At 57.1% G+C, this 16,203-nt stretch overlaps 3 protein-coding genes across 7 annotated transcripts in view; 1 reads left to right on the top strand and 2 right to left on the bottom strand.

The window, feature by feature from the left end:
- Window positions 1–831: 831 nt before the first annotated feature.
- On the bottom strand, window positions 832–3,244 carry LOC104993834 (chromosome unknown open reading frame, human C1orf35). The gene is made up of 8 exons (XM_010847236.1): window positions 2,929–3,244; window positions 2,689–2,839; window positions 2,488–2,533; window positions 2,321–2,400; window positions 2,043–2,115; window positions 1,777–1,862; window positions 1,216–1,338; window positions 832–1,132 (listed from the first exon to the last, which is right to left on the bottom strand). Exons 1-8 carry the CDS (start codon window positions 3,020–3,022, stop codon window positions 1,078–1,080), a joined length of 708 nt encoding a protein of 235 aa, XP_010845538.1. The 5' UTR covers window positions 3,023–3,244; the 3' UTR covers window positions 832–1,077.
- Window positions 3,245–3,782: 538 nt separating this feature from the next.
- Window positions 3,783–7,705, bottom strand: MRPL55 (mitochondrial ribosomal protein L55). 5 transcript variants are annotated; one of them, XM_010847233.1, is made up of 4 exons: window positions 7,560–7,705; window positions 6,672–6,758; window positions 4,426–4,630; window positions 3,783–4,064 (listed from the first exon to the last, which is right to left on the bottom strand). In XM_010847233.1, exons 2-4 carry the CDS (start codon window positions 6,737–6,739, stop codon window positions 3,915–3,917), a joined length of 423 nt encoding a protein of 140 aa, XP_010845535.1. In that variant the 5' UTR covers window positions 6,740–6,758; window positions 7,560–7,705; the 3' UTR covers window positions 3,783–3,914. The 5 variants fall into 5 exon arrangements, with proteins under 5 accessions (XP_010845535.1, XP_010845532.1, XP_010845534.1 ...); XM_010847230.1 differs by having other exon boundaries at window positions 6,672–6,761; window positions 7,463–7,697; XM_010847232.1 differs by having other exon boundaries at window positions 7,463–7,697.
- A 46-nt stretch (window positions 7,706–7,751) lies between these two features.
- The window catches only part of GUK1 (guanylate kinase 1), a 9,925-nt gene continuing 1,473 nt past the window's right edge, over window positions 7,752–16,203 (top strand). The window contains exons 1-4 of the mRNA XM_010847292.1: window positions 7,752–7,853; window positions 14,805–14,918; window positions 15,161–15,202; window positions 15,307–15,403. Of these exons, the coding sequence (XP_010845594.1) occupies window positions 7,793–7,853; window positions 14,805–14,918; window positions 15,161–15,202; window positions 15,307–15,403 (314 nt within the window). The 5' untranslated portion in view covers window positions 7,752–7,792. The remainder of the gene's footprint in view (window positions 7,854–14,804; window positions 14,919–15,160; window positions 15,203–15,306; window positions 15,404–16,203) is intronic.

Here is a 16,203-nt window from a genome sequence, read left to right as displayed (position 1 = left end):
TGTCGCTGCCGCAGTAATTGACACGTGCCTGGCTGGGTGATGTGTGTGTCTGTGCCATAGACCCCCTCCCGCTCTTGCGGGGGTCGCCCCTCTGATGTGGAGCCCTTCTTGGCACCCTTGTTTCCCCACTGGGGCAGACTTTGGTAGGCCAAAGTCCAGCTGGCCTTCCCCCAGGAGGCAGGCTCCACCCTAGATGGTGATCTCTAACAGGTTGATAGCCTGTGCCGAGTGCCTTTAAGACAGAGTTGCTTTCAGTTCTCATTTCTTTTAAAATCAGCAGCAAAACAAGAACCTCGGTAATGAATCCAGTCTAGGTTTTGTCTATATTCCAGTGTGGTTTGTAGGATGTTTTCTTTTTTTCTATGGATGGCAACGTCGTATGTGTTCCTTCAGCCTTGGAGATGGGGGCTGGGGGGAGGGAGCCAGTGCCTGTACAGCAGGCAGAGGTGGGGGGGTGGGGTAAGTGTGGGACAGCGGTTAGAAGATCTTTGGTGGCCTAGGAAGACACGGGTGGCTGCGGGTACAAGTCCACTTCCCCATGATCTAGATGCCCAGCCCAGACTGCCCCCTTCTAGCACGGTCACCTGCTTGCAGCTGAGCAGCTTTTGGTCCCTCCGCCCTCCCTGCTGACTACACATAATCCAGGGCTCTTGGTACACCTGAAGTAGATGCAGGGGCCAGGCCAACAGGGGACCCCAGGATGCTGACCACCAAAAGGACAGTGCCCCTCAGTGTGACTGCAGATGGCCTTCCTGGAACTCCCAAGATTTACCGCATTTCACACATCACTTTCTGTTAGGACACAACAGCAACTTTCTTCTTAGTATAAGACACTTTCCACTTAAAATAAGTTTATTTAAGTACAAAGAGTGGGTCAATACAAAGAAAAATAGAAGTAGCCGTACTGGACCACAACTAAGCCTCTTCAGTATTCTGGCCTGGAGAATTCCATGGACAGAGGAGCCTGGCGGGCTATAGTCGATGGGGTCACAAAGAGCTGGACACGACTGAGGGACTTCAAGCCTCTCTGGGAGCCTGGGGTAACCCCCACAGGCCAGTCCTCCAGAGCCCTGGGCCTCAGTCACTGTCGTGCCTGCGCTTCTTGCAGCAAGTTGAAGAGTCAGAGTCATGCCTAGGGAGACCACGAGATGCCTGGGCTGAGGGGCTCGGCCTGCCAAGCACACCTCATCTCCACCCCTAGGCAGCTGCACCTACTGGATGGGAGCAGGGGGCAGTGAGGAATCCAGCCGCCTCCCACGATCCTTTTCTTTTTTTCTTTTCTCTTTCTTGTGCCTCTTCTTTTTCTTCTCTTTCCTGCTCTTCCTGTGACTTTCAGGACTACAAGGGGGAGTGCATGAGTGCTAGAAGCCTCTGGGGCTTTGGGGGGTCTAGACCACAGTGGCCACTGACCATGTGTAGCCATTCCAACCTCAAGTCACTAAGAATAACTCAGTACCACGTGTGGCCAGCAGCTACCATGAGCAGCACAGACACGACTATGGCAAAAGGTCTGCAGGGCAGCACCTACCTGACAATCTCATTGCTGCTTCCAGCCCTCCCACTAGGATGCCCCTGCACTCTTGGGGCCAAGTGCTGACACCCTCCAGTGCCCCTGACCCTGCTGCGGGTTGGTGGGCAGTCATGAGCCTTCCCTAGGGCTCACTGCACCCCAAGGCTCCTCAGAAGAAAAAGAGGGCTGGAGCTGGGAACCTGACTGGAGAAGCAGCCAACATGCTGAGAGAAAGCAGTTCTGTGCCCTGGTGGGGAGGGCCTTACCCCGGCTCCACCTTCTCCTCTGACCGAAGCTTCTTCTTGGCCAAAGCCAAGGAGGTCCCTGGCCGACTGCTCTCCACGCGGTGGTGCTGCCAAGAAATGCCACTCTGGGGGCGTGCAGTGTGCCCCGGCATACCGACAGGGAAGAACCAGCCAGAAGCTGGGAGAGCCTCCCCAAAGACGGCCTGCCTCGTGGCCCTCAACTGGAAGAGGTGCTCAGACCGACTCCCACCCCACCATGAGATCCCAGCATATTTGGGAGTAATTACCGTGAATACCGAAAGCCCCAGCTTAGCGGCCTCTTTGTCTTCCCGGGACAGCGCCACTCGCCCTACAGAGCCACTGCGGGAACGTGGGTAAAATACTCTGGTGAAACACCCTCACGACAAGGGCCGCCCCCCATCCCCAGGCCTCCCTAGAGAAGTGGTTGGCCTAGATGACCCGCACTGGTTTCCACCTTAGGCAGCTGACAGTGCCAAGCCCCAAGAAGCCGCACCCTCGCGATTTCTGGGGCTCCCGAGGACCCCCCCCCTCTCCGGCCCCGCACCTGGAGCTCCCAAGACCCAGAAGCCGGTCCACTCCCTTTTCGGGGTCACCACCTTCCCGCTTACAAACTTCGACAAAATCCTGTGGAGGGGAGTGCAAGTGCTCGCTGGAGAGCGGGATCAGCCCCCTCCCCAACCCAGCCCCACCCTCCAAAAGAGCCCATCTCACCTCCTTGCTCAGGCCGGTGGGCTGCTTCTTTACGTTCTTGTAGCCTCTGCGGAGGCCGCGCGTGAGCTTCAGGGAGCGGCGAGCCTCGCCTCGCCTCTTCCCCTAGCCACGCCGCGGTCCTACCCACCCCCGCCGCGCAGCCACCCAGAAGTAACACCCCCCGCCACCGCCTCCCCACTCAAGCTCCCGAGGCACACTCACAGCGCTGCCATGAGCGCCTCCTGTTCCGCCTGCCTCACAGCCGCCAATTCCTGCTCCCGGCTCAGGCCAGCGCTGTTCGCCCGGCCCTTGGCGTACCAAGTGAGGTCACGGCCCTTCTGCCAGCGGCCCACCGGGGCCATCAGCGAGTTGCCTGCGGGAACAGAACGCCAAGCCCTCCGCACGGCCCGCGGCTCGGCGAACCCACAGCCCGCGAGCTCCGGGTCCCGGCGCCCCACTCACCCAGGTAGTTCTCCCTCTGCTTGTCAGTCTTCACATCCTCCCAGCTGAACTGGTCCTGCCCGCCGCGCACGCCGCCCCGGCTGGAGCCGAACATTGCGGTAACGTGCAGCCCTCTCCCCGGGATTCCAAGTACCAAGGCCCTACAGGTCCCAGCTCCCACTCCGGCGTCGCACACGGTGACGTCACTTCCGCGCCAGCCCCGCGCGCTTGCGCACTGTCCCCCCTCCCCCGCCCCGGGCGTCCTAGCCAGAGCGCCTGCACACTGACGCGACACAGCATCTGCACTTGCGAAAGGTGCGGCGGCTGTACCTAAGCATCGCGCTGCCACGACCGACAATTTTATAAATCATATTATGTGGGTGACGCCCCAGAGCCACAGTTCCCATTGCGTGCCGTGTTCCCGGGGCTGTGCTGGAGGGGTAGGCACGAGACAACGACTGAAGGCTTCCAACTATAGCTGTTGGAGGTGTCTATCAGGTAGCCGGCTGCCTGGGAGACAGGACAGCGGCCAAGGTCAGGTCGTGCCTGCCACGCTCGGCCTCCGCCCTCGGGAGGACCAGCTGTGTCTAGTTTCCGAGGAAGCATGCAAGCACACCTCATTGCATTCATTCCCCCCGACAGCACAGAGAATGCCTCAGTCACCCCCAAGGTGTTGGCAGTCACTGCTGATGGGTCAGTATCTGAACTAAACTGAGCTAGTTGTTGGGCAAGTGCAGTTCTGTTTATCATCACAGCAGACCAGATTAGACTCAATGATAACAATTCTAGTGAGTGGAGGGGTGCCACTCCACTAGCCAGCCCCTGAATTGAATCCGTAGGGTGAACAAATGTTTTCTGAGGGATTTACAACAGTGTCAAGACTGTTATTGGAATGTCCTTTGTATTGATCTTTTCACAAGATACAGCTTCATCAACTCATGATTTAAAGACACGTGCCCCTCCCTGCTCCACAGCATTCCCTAGGACACAGCAGCTTCCAGGCACCATCACTTTTTGGTCCAAAACTGCTTGTACTGCTCCACATCAAAGTCGTCAGCGAGCTCTGGCTCCTCCTTCTTCTCTTTCAGCTGGCCCTCTCGTTTTCGGAATCGTGCACGCCTTTCCTCTGGGGACAAGGAGTCCAGGTCCACAGGCATCTGTGGGGAGGAAGGGGTGTGTACACGGCTCAGGTGGAGGGTACCAGGATGTTCTCCAGGGTCTCTGCTTCACCTTGTTATCATCTACCACATAAGTTTAGGTTTTATGTGTTCTGTGGGTTTTCTCTCGCTTCAAAACTTTTTTTCAACCATACAGCTCACTGCTTTCTTACCTTGGTCTGTGGAGTGCACTCCAGGTCACCTTCTTCCCTCTCCTCAACCAAAAATTCTGACCCATGACTCACTCCCCTCCCAGTCCAGCAACGGTGGGTTCTAAGCCCACAAGCTCCTGGAGGAGTAGTCTCTACAGGCTAGGTCCTCCAGGACCTGATCCTAGGGAGTGTCGGGGAAGGAAGCTTACTGTGAGTATCCGACGCGGCTCTGGATAGCGGATATGGATGGTGGAACCATCCTGCTTGACCAGGAGAATAGGGTAGAGGCGTGCGTAGGTCTGCCGGTGCACTCGAGTGAGTGAGGCTCTGTTGCAGTCAGCCCGCCAAGAGGACGTATACAGGTAGCGGCAGCTCTCAGGGGCAGCCCTCGTCATCCCACGCTGCCAGAGCAGGCTGCAGACACACGTGTGCTGGTCAGTGGCTGGCGCCAGGGCCAGAGTGGCCACGCAGCCCAGCTCCTGTGGGGGCACACAGCAACGCGCACCAGGGCAGGATGTGGTCAGAGCAGCTCCACTCCACATCCAGAACCCTGGTGGGTCTCTGGTGAGGCCTGACCCCAAGGCTACGGTGCTAGACTATAGCACTGAATGGGAAGCTGACTTCCAGGGGACTGCAAACCTGGTGTTGTGAACCGTCCATTTGAGTCCACCCCATCCCCATTCATACCTTGAAGCCCTAACCCCAGTGAGATGGTGTCAGGAGGTAGGACCTTTGGATGGTGATTAGGGTTAGATGATGGTGGAGTCTCCACAGTATGACTGGTGCCCTTATAAGAAGAGACCAGAGAGCTAACTCTCTCCATATGAGGACACCACCACAAGGCAGCCATCTCTGAACCAGGAACCTGGTTCACCAGAACCCTGCTGGCACCCTAATCTCAGACTTCCAGTTTTCATAAGCTGCCTGTCTGTGTTCTGCTGCGTTAGCCCAAGCCGACTGAGACACCCAGTCCACTTGGCTTCTGAGTGTGATGGGCACACAGCTCTTCTGCACAGTGCAGAGCACATGCTCTAAGGTGACAGAATAGGGCCTATTCACACCCCGCTCAACCCAGCTACGTGAGGCCACATTTGTCTCATCCACTTAGGACCTGGATTTCCCTGTCCTAACCTTGCCACATGACACCCGTCCCCACACACAGAGTCCCTTCCAGCCTGCTTTCATACAAACTTGAATTCCGAACCACAGATTGTACCTCAATCCATCTGTTTCCTGATATTCACATCAATTCAGTAGCTCCCACCAGACTTTCAGGACTTCTCTCTACACAAAGCAGTCACAGGCCATGCACAGCCACAGTATGGCAGCCTCTGCTTTGGCTGTGGTTCCCGCCACCCCACTGCAATTTCCAGCTGACACCTCAGACTGATGGCCCATTTCTTCCACTAGTATGATGGCCTGGGGTGAGAGAACTGTATCTTACTTGCTATGAAATCAGTCCCAGACCCTCCCTAGCTGAGTGCTCAGTAAATTCTGGCAAAATCCTCCAGAAGTGCAAGATGGGAGAAAGAAGTGGGTGAACTCCACCACCAGAGGAACCCACAGTGAGTTGGGCAGGGCCTGTACCTAAGCAACACCACGGAGCTCAGGGCACAGCCACTCCAGACAATCTGGGGTTGGTGATTCAGGAGGCTCCTGGAAGGGGCAGGAACCAACCCTTGAGTGGAAAGAGTGAATGCTTTCCCACCAGAACAGTGGCTGCAGTTTCAACATGAACCTTTCCAGCACAAGGGCCCTTCTGGAAATGTTGCAACCAAGTCCCTTCTCCATCTTCATACTAACCCACAGCTCAGGTGCTACATCCTTCTTCCTAGGTTCCACAGAAACAATTTAAAACCTGAATTCATTCTCTCCTCCATCAGCACTCACTTGGGGAGATTTGCAGATGGGGAGGCAGTTCTGATGGGAAGAGGTCTGATGGGAAGAAGACCAAGGCCATGGTCTTCTCCAGAGGTGGCCTGTAGGCTCTGAATAGGACAGTGGCCACCACCACATCAGTTTGGTGCCAGGTACTCACAAGTCACTTCCATTCCTCCTTCAACACTGTTAAGGTATCCATACATATGTGGTGGTGGTGATTTAGTCATTAAGTCATGTCCAACTCTTGCCACCCCAGGGACGATAGCTGGTCAGACTCCTCTGTCCATGGGATTTCCCAGGAAATCCCGAATACTGGAGTGGGGTGCCACTTCCTTCTCCAGGGTATCTTCCCGACCCAGCAATCAAACCTGGGTCTCCTGCACTGCAGGCAGATTCTTTACTGACTGAGCCACCAGGGAAACCCCCACACATATGTACTTGTATGTATTTCTCCAGATAAAACGCGCTGGCTCTGGAGGCTTAACTAAGGCTGCAAAGCCTAAGGCTGTTGAGTCGGGATTCTTCGGGTGGCCCCATTACAGGAGTCCCAAAGGGCCTGAAAGTCCATTCTTACCGAAGCAGGCTGCCCTTGGCCGACATTCCTCCTGAGAGCCCCTGCAGCACCTGAAGGCCTAGGGTCATTCACTGGCTCAGTGTGCAACTGCTAGGCAAGGAAATAAAAGATCTTTTTAAAAGACAGGACTTTCCACCTAATCGGTTCTCAACAAATCCCAGGCAGGAACAAAGCCATCTCGGACAGACTTTACCAGGTCAGTGCAAGTGTTGCCCAAACAATCTATGAGGCTTTCGGCCCTTACCTGGCATTAGAATTACCTGTGGGACGTCTCTGATCTACAGATGCCTCAGTTCTACTCCCCAAAACTTTGACTCAGTAAACTGTCTGCAGCAGGGCCTGGGCCCATTCTGGTGGGTTACTGAGTCAGACAAAGCACTCTGAGGATGGAATGCAACGTAAACGGTGATGACTAGCTCATACCTGTTTTCCAAGGTCATTTCATTCTCACAAAATGCAGCGAGGTAAGGATTACCAAAGAGCAGCCGCGGCTTACTAAGTCCTGACTCCCAGGGAAGCTGAGGTTTCCGCGGTGATAAACCAGTTGCTTCAAATGTCGAATACTTGATGTCTCAAACATTACGACCCCAGGAAAAGAGCCCTCCCTGTCAAGATTCCCTGCAGGCCTCCTTCCGCCTTAGGAGATGACTCAACAGGAAACCGCAATGCCATAAACCTCCCAGGTGATACCCTCAAGGGCGGCTAGCGGCAGGGCCCGGACCCTCCCTTGAAGGAAGCCCTCCAAGCCCGCGCGACGCGGCGCCTTTTCGGCACCAACTTGCCACACTCACCGGCTCCGGAGCGGCCTCGAGGACCAGCGGCTCGGCCGCCACAGGCCAACGGGTGCGGGACTGGCCAGAAGTGAGTACACAGTCAAGGTAAACTTACTTTTCACTCCTCGTGTGCCTTCGCCCCGACGTCATCCGCGGGCGCAGGGTCTCGCGGCGCTGACGTACGGCCTTCCGAGGCGCGGCGAGGCCGGCGTAGCTCTGACTTACTTGCCCGCTGGTTCAGGCGGGTCTGGCGCGGCGGTGACGTAAGCCTCTGCGGAGCGGAGAGAGGCCGGCGCGGCGCGACGCTGTGACGTATGTCCGCCCGGGCGGCGGCGACGGCGGCCCTTCATGCTGCGGCGCCCGCTGGCCGGGCTGGCGGCGGCCGCCCTTGGCCGGGCCCTCTCGGACGGTGAGTGGCGGCCCCTCAGAGCGGGACGGAGTTCTGGGCGCGCGCAGACCACAGGAGGATCCAGGCCCGTGTGTCACGGTCTGAATCCGCGGCAGAGAGGCAGGGACTGCCGCTACTCGCGTGCGAGGAGCCCGGACCCCGTGCTGAGCGCGGGTGTCGTGGGTCTCCTTCTGGGACTCGTGGGGTTGTGCTCGTGAATTCTGTCATTTCGCCAGCCACCGAAACTGCCCTCGGCGTCCCTCCGTGGTTCCCAGAGCTCTGTTTCAGGATAAGCAAAGCGGAGGGAGACCAGAATAGGGTAGTCTGCATGGAGTTACATTCAGCGAGGCTTCCCTTCACTTTGAAGTTTTATCCAGTGTGGCTCTGTGTTAGAATTGCCTTTGGTAGTTATTATTTTTACTTGGAGGAGAAGGCAATGGCACCCCACTCCAGTAGTCTTGCCTGGAAAATCCCATGGACGGAGGAGCCTGGTAGGCTGCAGTCCATGGGGTCGCTAAGAGTCGGACACGACTGAAAGACTTCACTTTCACTTTTCACTTTCATGCATTGGAGAAGGAAATGGCAACCCACTCCAGTGTCCTTGCCTAGAGAATCCCAGGGACGGGGGAGCATGGTGGGCTGCCGTCTATGGGGTCGCAGAGAGTCGGACACGACTGAAGCGACTTAGCAGCAGCAGCAGCAGCAGTGCAGAAGCACTTTTACTTGGACAATTAAAAAACTGGTTCCCCTGTATCAGTCCCCAAAATATAAGAGGAAATTATTCTGACATTGGAAGCTCCAAACAGTTTGTAAAACCCCTGCAGTCTGAGGACTTCATGCTGGACGCCTTGTGGACCCTGCAGGATGCAGAGGGGCAAAGAGGGAAAGCAGCTTGACACCCTTCTCCAAGGAGGGCCACAGAACAAAGCCCAAAACCCTGGGAGATCAGGGTTTTGAAGGCCCTTAGGTTGCCCCTGGTACAGCAGAGTCACCAAAGTCCCGATTAGCTCACCTGGCCTGCAGAAATACGTAGTCTACGCCGCGCTTAAGGGAAATCCTCCCGGTAGTCCAGCTCTGGCGCTATGTTTGGTTCCCACCGCAGATTGCAAACCCAGGGCAGGGTCCTAGGTGGGCACAGCTGACTGCTCCACGGACTCCCAGACAGGAGGGCCCCTGGGACTGCCGCAGTTTCTTGGCCAGCCCCACAACGTAGCCCTGTTGGGCATTCCATACAGGAGCAGGTTGTTGGTGGCAGGCCTTTCTGACATGACAGGGGCATGGTAGTTGGGGTTCAGCTTCCCTGGGGACAAGACACCGCAAGTCTAAGTTGCTGGAGCTGCTCATCTGCTTTTTTTAGACATTCTTTTGGAAGCAGTGGAGGGGAATAAGCTTCCTTTGCCCAGGTGCTGGTTTGAGGAGGAGCAGTGAGGTATGCCACCTCGCTTGTTTTGACTGCCTTTCATAGGGGTGGATGGAGAAGGCAATGGCACCCCACTCCAGTGTTCTTGCCTGGAAAAATCCCAGGGACGGGGGAGCATGGTGGGCTGCCGTCTATGGGGTCACTAAGAGTCAGACACACTGAGCGACTTCGCTTTCACTTTTCACTTTCATGCATTGGAGAAGGAAATGGTAACCCACTCAGTGTTCTTGCCTGGAGAATCCCAGGGACTGGGGAGCCTGGTGGGCTGCCGTCTCTGGGGTCGCACAGAGTCAGACACGACTGAAGTGACTTAGCAGCAGCAGCAGCATAGGGGTGAGGGAGGTGAAATCTGAGGTGATGGTTGGCCAGTATGAGATGGGGCCAACCAGGACAGGAGGAGGAAGCCAAGATGTGCTTTTCATGGCTATCACTCATGCATGAGTCCCATGCGAGTGTCCCTTGGTGGTGTGCCTGCCCAAATGTGGGCTTTGCTGTCATTCGCCTCCCAGACCGTGACTTGTGAAGTGTGTTAGTCGCTCAGTCATGTGCAACTCTTTGTGACCCCATGGACTGTAGTTCAGGCTCCTCTGTTCATAGAATTCTTCAGGCAAGAATACTGGAATGGGTTGTCATTTCCTCCTCCAAGGGATCTTCCCCACCCAGGGATCCAACTTGGGTCTCCTGCATTGCAGGCAGATTCTTAATTGTCTGAGCCACCAGGAAAGCCCATATGACTTGTGAGGGACCCAGGAAAACCTTTACCACTAAGAGGAATGTGGACTGGGTGTGGCTTCCTGTCTTATCATTAACAAGTTGAATTTCCTGCCACATGAACGCTCTCTCTGTCCTCTTGTAAGATTTCATACACTTGCCTGCACACACCAGGCCAGCTTGTAATCTGAGTTGGTGCCACACCTGTGACAGATGTAGTTTGCCTGGGCTCTCCTTTAGATTCTGAGAACACGTTGACCCAACCTTTGTCTGGAACTGGGAAGATCAGAAGTTTCTTTGAGTAGTAAGTAGATTCTGGGAGTTCTAAAATTGTACATTTTTCTTCAGCCATACCCAAACTTTTTTTTTTTAAAGACCTGAACTGTTCATTTCCATCTTTTGCATCGCGTTTAGCATAAGTCAAGAAACATGCTCAGAGAATTTGAGGAAGAGCAGGAGGGAAGGTGTCACGGTGTGGTTGGGGTGGAGGGAGGTGGCCCCAGTCCTCCAGGAGGACAGGGTGGGCACAGAGGGTGGGCTTGGGGGCCCTGGTGTGGCAGCGGCCCTGCACTCGGACTCTGAGCCTGGCTGCAGTGGCACGAGGCCTCTTCTCCTCCCGGGTCCTCCTCTGACCCTTGGTGTGCCCAGCCGTGGTTTCCTCCAGGTCCCTCTCTGATCCTGTGTGTGCTGGGCCTTGATTCTCCCTGGTGCCTGGCTGATCCTTTCTTCCCCTTCTGTGAGAGTGAACCTTCTCCACCCAGAAGGGGTCGGGCTTCTTCCTGCTCCATGGTTTGTATGTCCTGGACCCCTTTCCCCGTTCTCGCTCCCTCTACCTTCCCTTAGGGCTAGAACTGAGGCTCTCACATGAGACTGAATCTCGATTCTTCTCTATGGAAGGAGACCCAGATGCAGCTGTGTAGTGCCGTGACAGGCCTAAGTCCTCCACAGTGTGTGCGCTTCTTGCCATGGTGTGGCTTCTTGCTTCTTCCCTGAGAGGGCCAAGCTTCCTCCATGCAAGGCATGGTCCCACCCTACTCTGAGAAGAAGTAAAAAGGAAACACTGGCTCTCCCACTTCAAATTAGGTTCTTGAAGGTGAAGTGTTTTCTGAAGGTCACTGGGCCAGGACACGTCCCACATGTGGAGCGCCTGAGGCCACGGCCAGAGAAGTTCTTCCGTCCCACACAGCCTGTTTGGGGGATGGAGCGTGGCCAGCTGTCCTGACCCAGATGAGCGCAGGTCTAGAGTGCTGATGGGGCGTGACTCTCCCTTCTCTGTCCCCAGAGGGCTGTGCCTTGTCTTAGGCTCTCAGAGAGGACAAAGTGGTGGCCATGCCCCGCCCTTGGGACGGGACGGGAAGTCAGGTAGAAGCAGAAGGGAGAGCAAACCCCCCAGGTCTGCCTGAGGAGCTCCTTGTGAAGAGAGCATTCCAGAACACACAGGCTTGCACCAGCGATTCCTACAGAAATTGCATCCCTCATCCTTATTGGTGTCCTTGTGAAAATTTCCAGTATCTTGCTGGGAAGCTGGAGTTTGGAATTGTGAAATAGTCAAGGAGTAGGGGCGACAGAACATTCCTAACTGCCAGTCAGTTCTATCAGGAGATGGGGCCAGAATCAGCCTCGGGGGCTGGGGCACTTGGTCACTGGGACCAAGAGGCCTTGAGCTCGGTCCCACACTGAGGGTGCCCCTGTCGGAGGAGGCTTTCGTGCACACTCTTGTCACCGTGGTCCCTGGGTGGAGCCCAGCACTCAGCAGCTCCCCAGGTGCCTTCTGCCAGGCTCGGCCACTCCGACGGGGTCTGTGTGGTTCAAACCTTTGTGGTGAAAGGAGACAGCCTCAGGGAGGGACCCCACAAGAGGAAAGACTACAGAGATGCACAGATGAGCTTGGCCGGCTAGATCCCACCCACCTCGAGGCAGTAGTGCTGGGTGGTTCCCTCTCCCCTTGTGCCCAGCAGTGTAACCTTTGAAGAAGGTTGAATGAATGACAGCTCTGAAGAGGCCTGGGGCCCGGGCTTGAGGGGCAGGTGGGGACTCGGGAGGACACCCTGTGAGGCAGAGCCGGCAGGGTGCAGTGATGATTTGGACCCACGCAGGCAGTGAGTGTCGCAGCCATCAGCCAGTCCCCCGGGTGCGCGTACGTGCCTGCTGGTCACTGCCCGTGGTGGTTGGGCTGGGGGTGGGAGGTCTCAGCGGGATGCAGGGGCTGTGTCCCTGCCCCCAGAGTTCCGACATGGGACATAAAGCCAGATGGAAGCCAGGGTTTCGAGGCGAGACGATGAGTAAGACTTTTGCACAACATGGCCCGTGAGGGTTTCAGGCGCTGGGACTTGCATGTGTAGTAATTGGTCCTGATTGAAGACGTGTCTTCTCTGTGTAGTTTTCCAGTGTTCAGATGTTAGAGCTTGTGACCACAACATCTAGCCATGGCCGCATGCATGGGAAGCAGAGCAGGAACTGCCAGGGGAGTGTGTTAGGGTGCCTGTGCTAGCCTGGAGCACAGAGCAGGTAAGGCACAGCCTGGGTGTTGCTGGCAGGTGTGTAGTTGTGGGTCTGGGATGTGAGGGTGGGGGACCTGCCCAAGTTGGGCGTGAGGAAAGGAGCAGAGTGTTCCTGAGGGGGATCTTCATAGGCAGGTGTGATGGGTCCTCCGCTCCCTGGAGGTGGATGCCCCAAGTTGGGTCCAGAAGGTGCCAGGTGCACCCACCAAGTGGAGTGAGCAAGGCCCCTGGAGGCTTTCTGGTTCACCTCTTGTGAGACCTGGCATGTGTCCACTTTGGTGTTACCCCTGCCCTGGGGAAACTCACATTCCTGTGGCTGGGGCCTGGGAAGACCTAGGATGCTGAACGGCCACAGCTGCCCCTGCTTGCGAGGTTGGCAGGGACATGTGTACAGTGGTGACTTGGCACAATCCAGAGGCCAGCCAGTGGGTGACAGACCCCAGCCTCCATACTCCCTTTCCAGGGCCCCTCTAGAAGCAGCAACCTTGCTCAGGGACCTAGTGACCCCCAGTATCTCCTCTGCCCTCCGATATCCCTCCCCCATAACTCACCCAGCACCCTGGTCACTCAGCACCTAGAAAGTCAGGACAGGCTGGGCTGGGCTGCCCACAGGATGTTCGTTCTGTAAAGGAAGGGACTTTATGAAGGGCAGTGTGAGGCAGAAGTGAGACCTTCCCTTGCACCAGTCCTTAGGGTAGCAAGGGTGCTGTGCTCTCCTGGGCAGGCAACAGCAGTGGGCTTGGAGTCAGACACACAAATGTGTGGGCATTTGTATGGTGGCGCTGTGTCTAGGGGGGAAAATCAGGACCCCAGAAAGGAGCTGTGAGTCAGTGGGACTTGCTGTCTTACAACAATGCACTGTTGGCTTCCCTGGTGGCTCAGATGATAAAGAGGCTGCCTGCAGTGCGGGAGACCTGGGTTCAAGCCCTGGGTCAGGAAGATCGCCTGGAAAAGGAAATGGCACCCCACTCCAGTATTCTTGCCTGGAAAACCCCTCGGATGGAGGAGCCTGATGGGCTACAGTCCATGGGGTTGCAGAGTCGAACACGACCAAGCAACTTCACTTTCACTATTCTAGTAGGAAACTGGGACGGGACAAAGGAGCTAAGAACTGGCCACTCAGAAATGACAGAGCGGTGGTGAGCTCCTCTGGATCCATTTCTTCTATCTCTTTCAGCAGGTGGTCATGTCTGATTCCCGAGTCCTTCTTCAGGGCGTTTGCATACAGCCTGATGGTCCCAGAATAGCCATGCTTTAGCCAGATTACCCAGGTTGGCCTACATTGCAGATTAGGAAAGCAGTGCCCACCAGGGGGCCTGCTGGAGAGCTGCCCACGCAGAGTGGCCTGTTCCTCCCGGGCCTCACTGCTGGTCACCACTGCTACCTGGGGACCTCCACACAGAGCACTGCAGGGGCAGGCCAGCTCATCACACGCGCGTCTGGGCTCTGCCTCCCTCTGGGGCAGTGCATAGCCTGCTAGCCCCTTAGCTTAGTGCCAGCCTTGATTCCTGTCTTCTGCGGCTCCCAGTGCACCTAACCTTCCTCAGCTCGTCTTGTCACATGGCTCGGGAGGCAGATGCACTTCTCGGGTGAGGAGCAGCGTTTCCCTCTGTTGAGCAGGTGGTGCGGGCTGCACTGGGAGGGATTTAGTGCTCAGACAGTGGGGAGCAGGCAAGGATTACCACTGTCTCAGCTCAGCCAGTGCAGCCCCAAGCTGAGCACAGAGGCTACTCAGAAGGTAGGTCCTATATGAGGGCTGCAGGGTGGTCCAGTGGGGATAGAGCAGGCTCAGCTGATCCCTCCAGACCTCTCCCACCCTTCCTGCCCTCGGTGTTCTCACCTGTGGCAGGCACCCTGTGTTACGAGCTGGGAGGGTGATGCCCTGCTCTCCTGCTGGCTTCATGAGACCCAGGTATCACAGAGGGGAGTCAGGGACCCTGGGATTAGCTCCTCACTTTTCAATGGAAGTTCCCAGAACAGACCTTGGGTTCCACTGACCTTGACCAAGGACACCTCCGAAGTGTGGTGCCAGGAGACACAGGAATTGGGACCTGGATGTGCCCCTCCCAGGAGCCAAAGTCCAGGCTCCTTGAGACGTAGGGTAGTAGTGGACAGCTGGGGAGGCCACACATTTGTGGTCGGTGCACGTGTCACCACCCACAGGGAGGCATAGGCGGGGTTTAGGCATGGCTCTGAGTGGTGGTACCTCGGCTCTGCCTCATTGCTGGGGTGAGTTCACTTGGGCACTGCAGCCACCACCATACGCAGCAGCACGTCCACCTCCATGCAGCAGGGAGCAAGGCCCTGCTGAGACTTGCCTCTCCCCCCGCCTCCCCACAGGGATGTCAGGACCAAGGCCCGTTGTCCTGAGCGGACCCTCAGGGGCTGGGAAGAGCACCCTACTGAAGAAACTCCTGCAGGAACATGGCAGCATCTTTGGCTTCAGCGTGTCCCGTGAGGCCCCGGGGAGGTGGGGGAGGGTCCAGAAGAGACTGGGGACAAAGACCCTTGCTAACATGCCCTGATGCACCGCGCCCACTGCCACACACTGGGGCGGAAGCCCCCACACTGCCGACCCCAGTCTGTAGCCTCCCTTCCCACACCTCTGGATGGGCGGCAGGCCACGGGGCAGGCCCTGGGGATGGGATACTTGAGGTTCCAGGTGTCCCAAGGCCATCGCTGTTACTTATTCCTAGACACGACAAGGGACCCGAGGCCAGGAGAGGAGAACGGCAAAGGTGAGCTTGGCCAGATGGCCCTGTGCTCCGGCACAAGACGCTAGCAGCCCAACGCTCGTCAGGGGCGCCTGAGCCTGTCTCCCGTCTGCACCTTCTCCTTGCAGATTACTACTTTGTGACCAGGGAGGTGATGCAGCGCGACATTGCTGCTGGAGACTTCATCGAGCACGCCGAGTTCTCAGGGAACTTGTATGGGACCAGGTGGGCGGTGCTTTGGGCCTTCCCTTCGTCTCATTCCCCCAGGGACCAGGAGTGGGTGACCCAGGCAGGGGGTGTCTGTAGGCCCTGGGGGTCTCCCCTTGGCTGGGCCCCAGGTTGGGGTTTCTCTCTGCCGGCTGTCTGGGCACTTGAGGCCAAGGACTCAGCCCTCTAGAGGTCATGATGGAGCTTGAGTCAGAAATCTCCGGGCCCAGCCCCACTTGTGTCTCCTGGCCAGGCTGCTGTGAGAAGTGGGCCAGACGAGGAGCCAGCGTGCAGGGAGGACTCAGGGCCTGTGTCTTAGGGGTCTGCAGGTTTCATGTGGCCCTTCCCCTCCAGTCAGTAGGGTAGCCTGGGAAGGGTCCCTGGCAAAACAGCAGCTGCACCCCCTCCCACGCTACCAACCAACCAGAGCAGGGTCTCTGCTGGCTCCTCCCATCTGACTCACAAGGCCCAGGAGCAGTGTCCTGACTCAGGCAGGCAGGCCCAGGCCTGCCTCTGTGCACAGCCGGTCCCTGAGCCGCCTGGCTGGGGGAGGTGGGCACCGCCAGGACCCATCGTCCTCTGCCCCGGGTGCAGATGGGCAGAGCAGTGGGCCACTGAGGGGGGTCATTTGGCCACTGTTGAGACACACAGGACCCACTGAGGGGCGCTCCCCCCAGCGGGTGAGGAGCACATAGTACTTGGTGACCCCTGGGTGAGGGGCCAGGGCCTGCAAAGGGCGGCCAGGAGGTGAGAAAGCCCAGGGGCGTGTCCTGTTGTGCAGTGGGGGCCAGAGCATCCCTCCCCACGCCGGGCCCCCG

Source organism: Bison bison, unplaced genomic scaffold (genome assembly GCF_000754665.1).
Source record: "Bison bison bison isolate TAMUID 2011002044 unplaced genomic scaffold, Bison_UMD1.0 scf7180017864248, whole genome shotgun sequence".
In the NCBI taxonomy this organism is placed as follows: domain Eukaryota; kingdom Metazoa; phylum Chordata; class Mammalia; order Artiodactyla; family Bovidae; genus Bison; species Bison bison.
The sequence above is the reverse complement of the archived record's forward strand: the minus strand, read 5'-3'. Positions and strand labels throughout refer to the sequence as shown.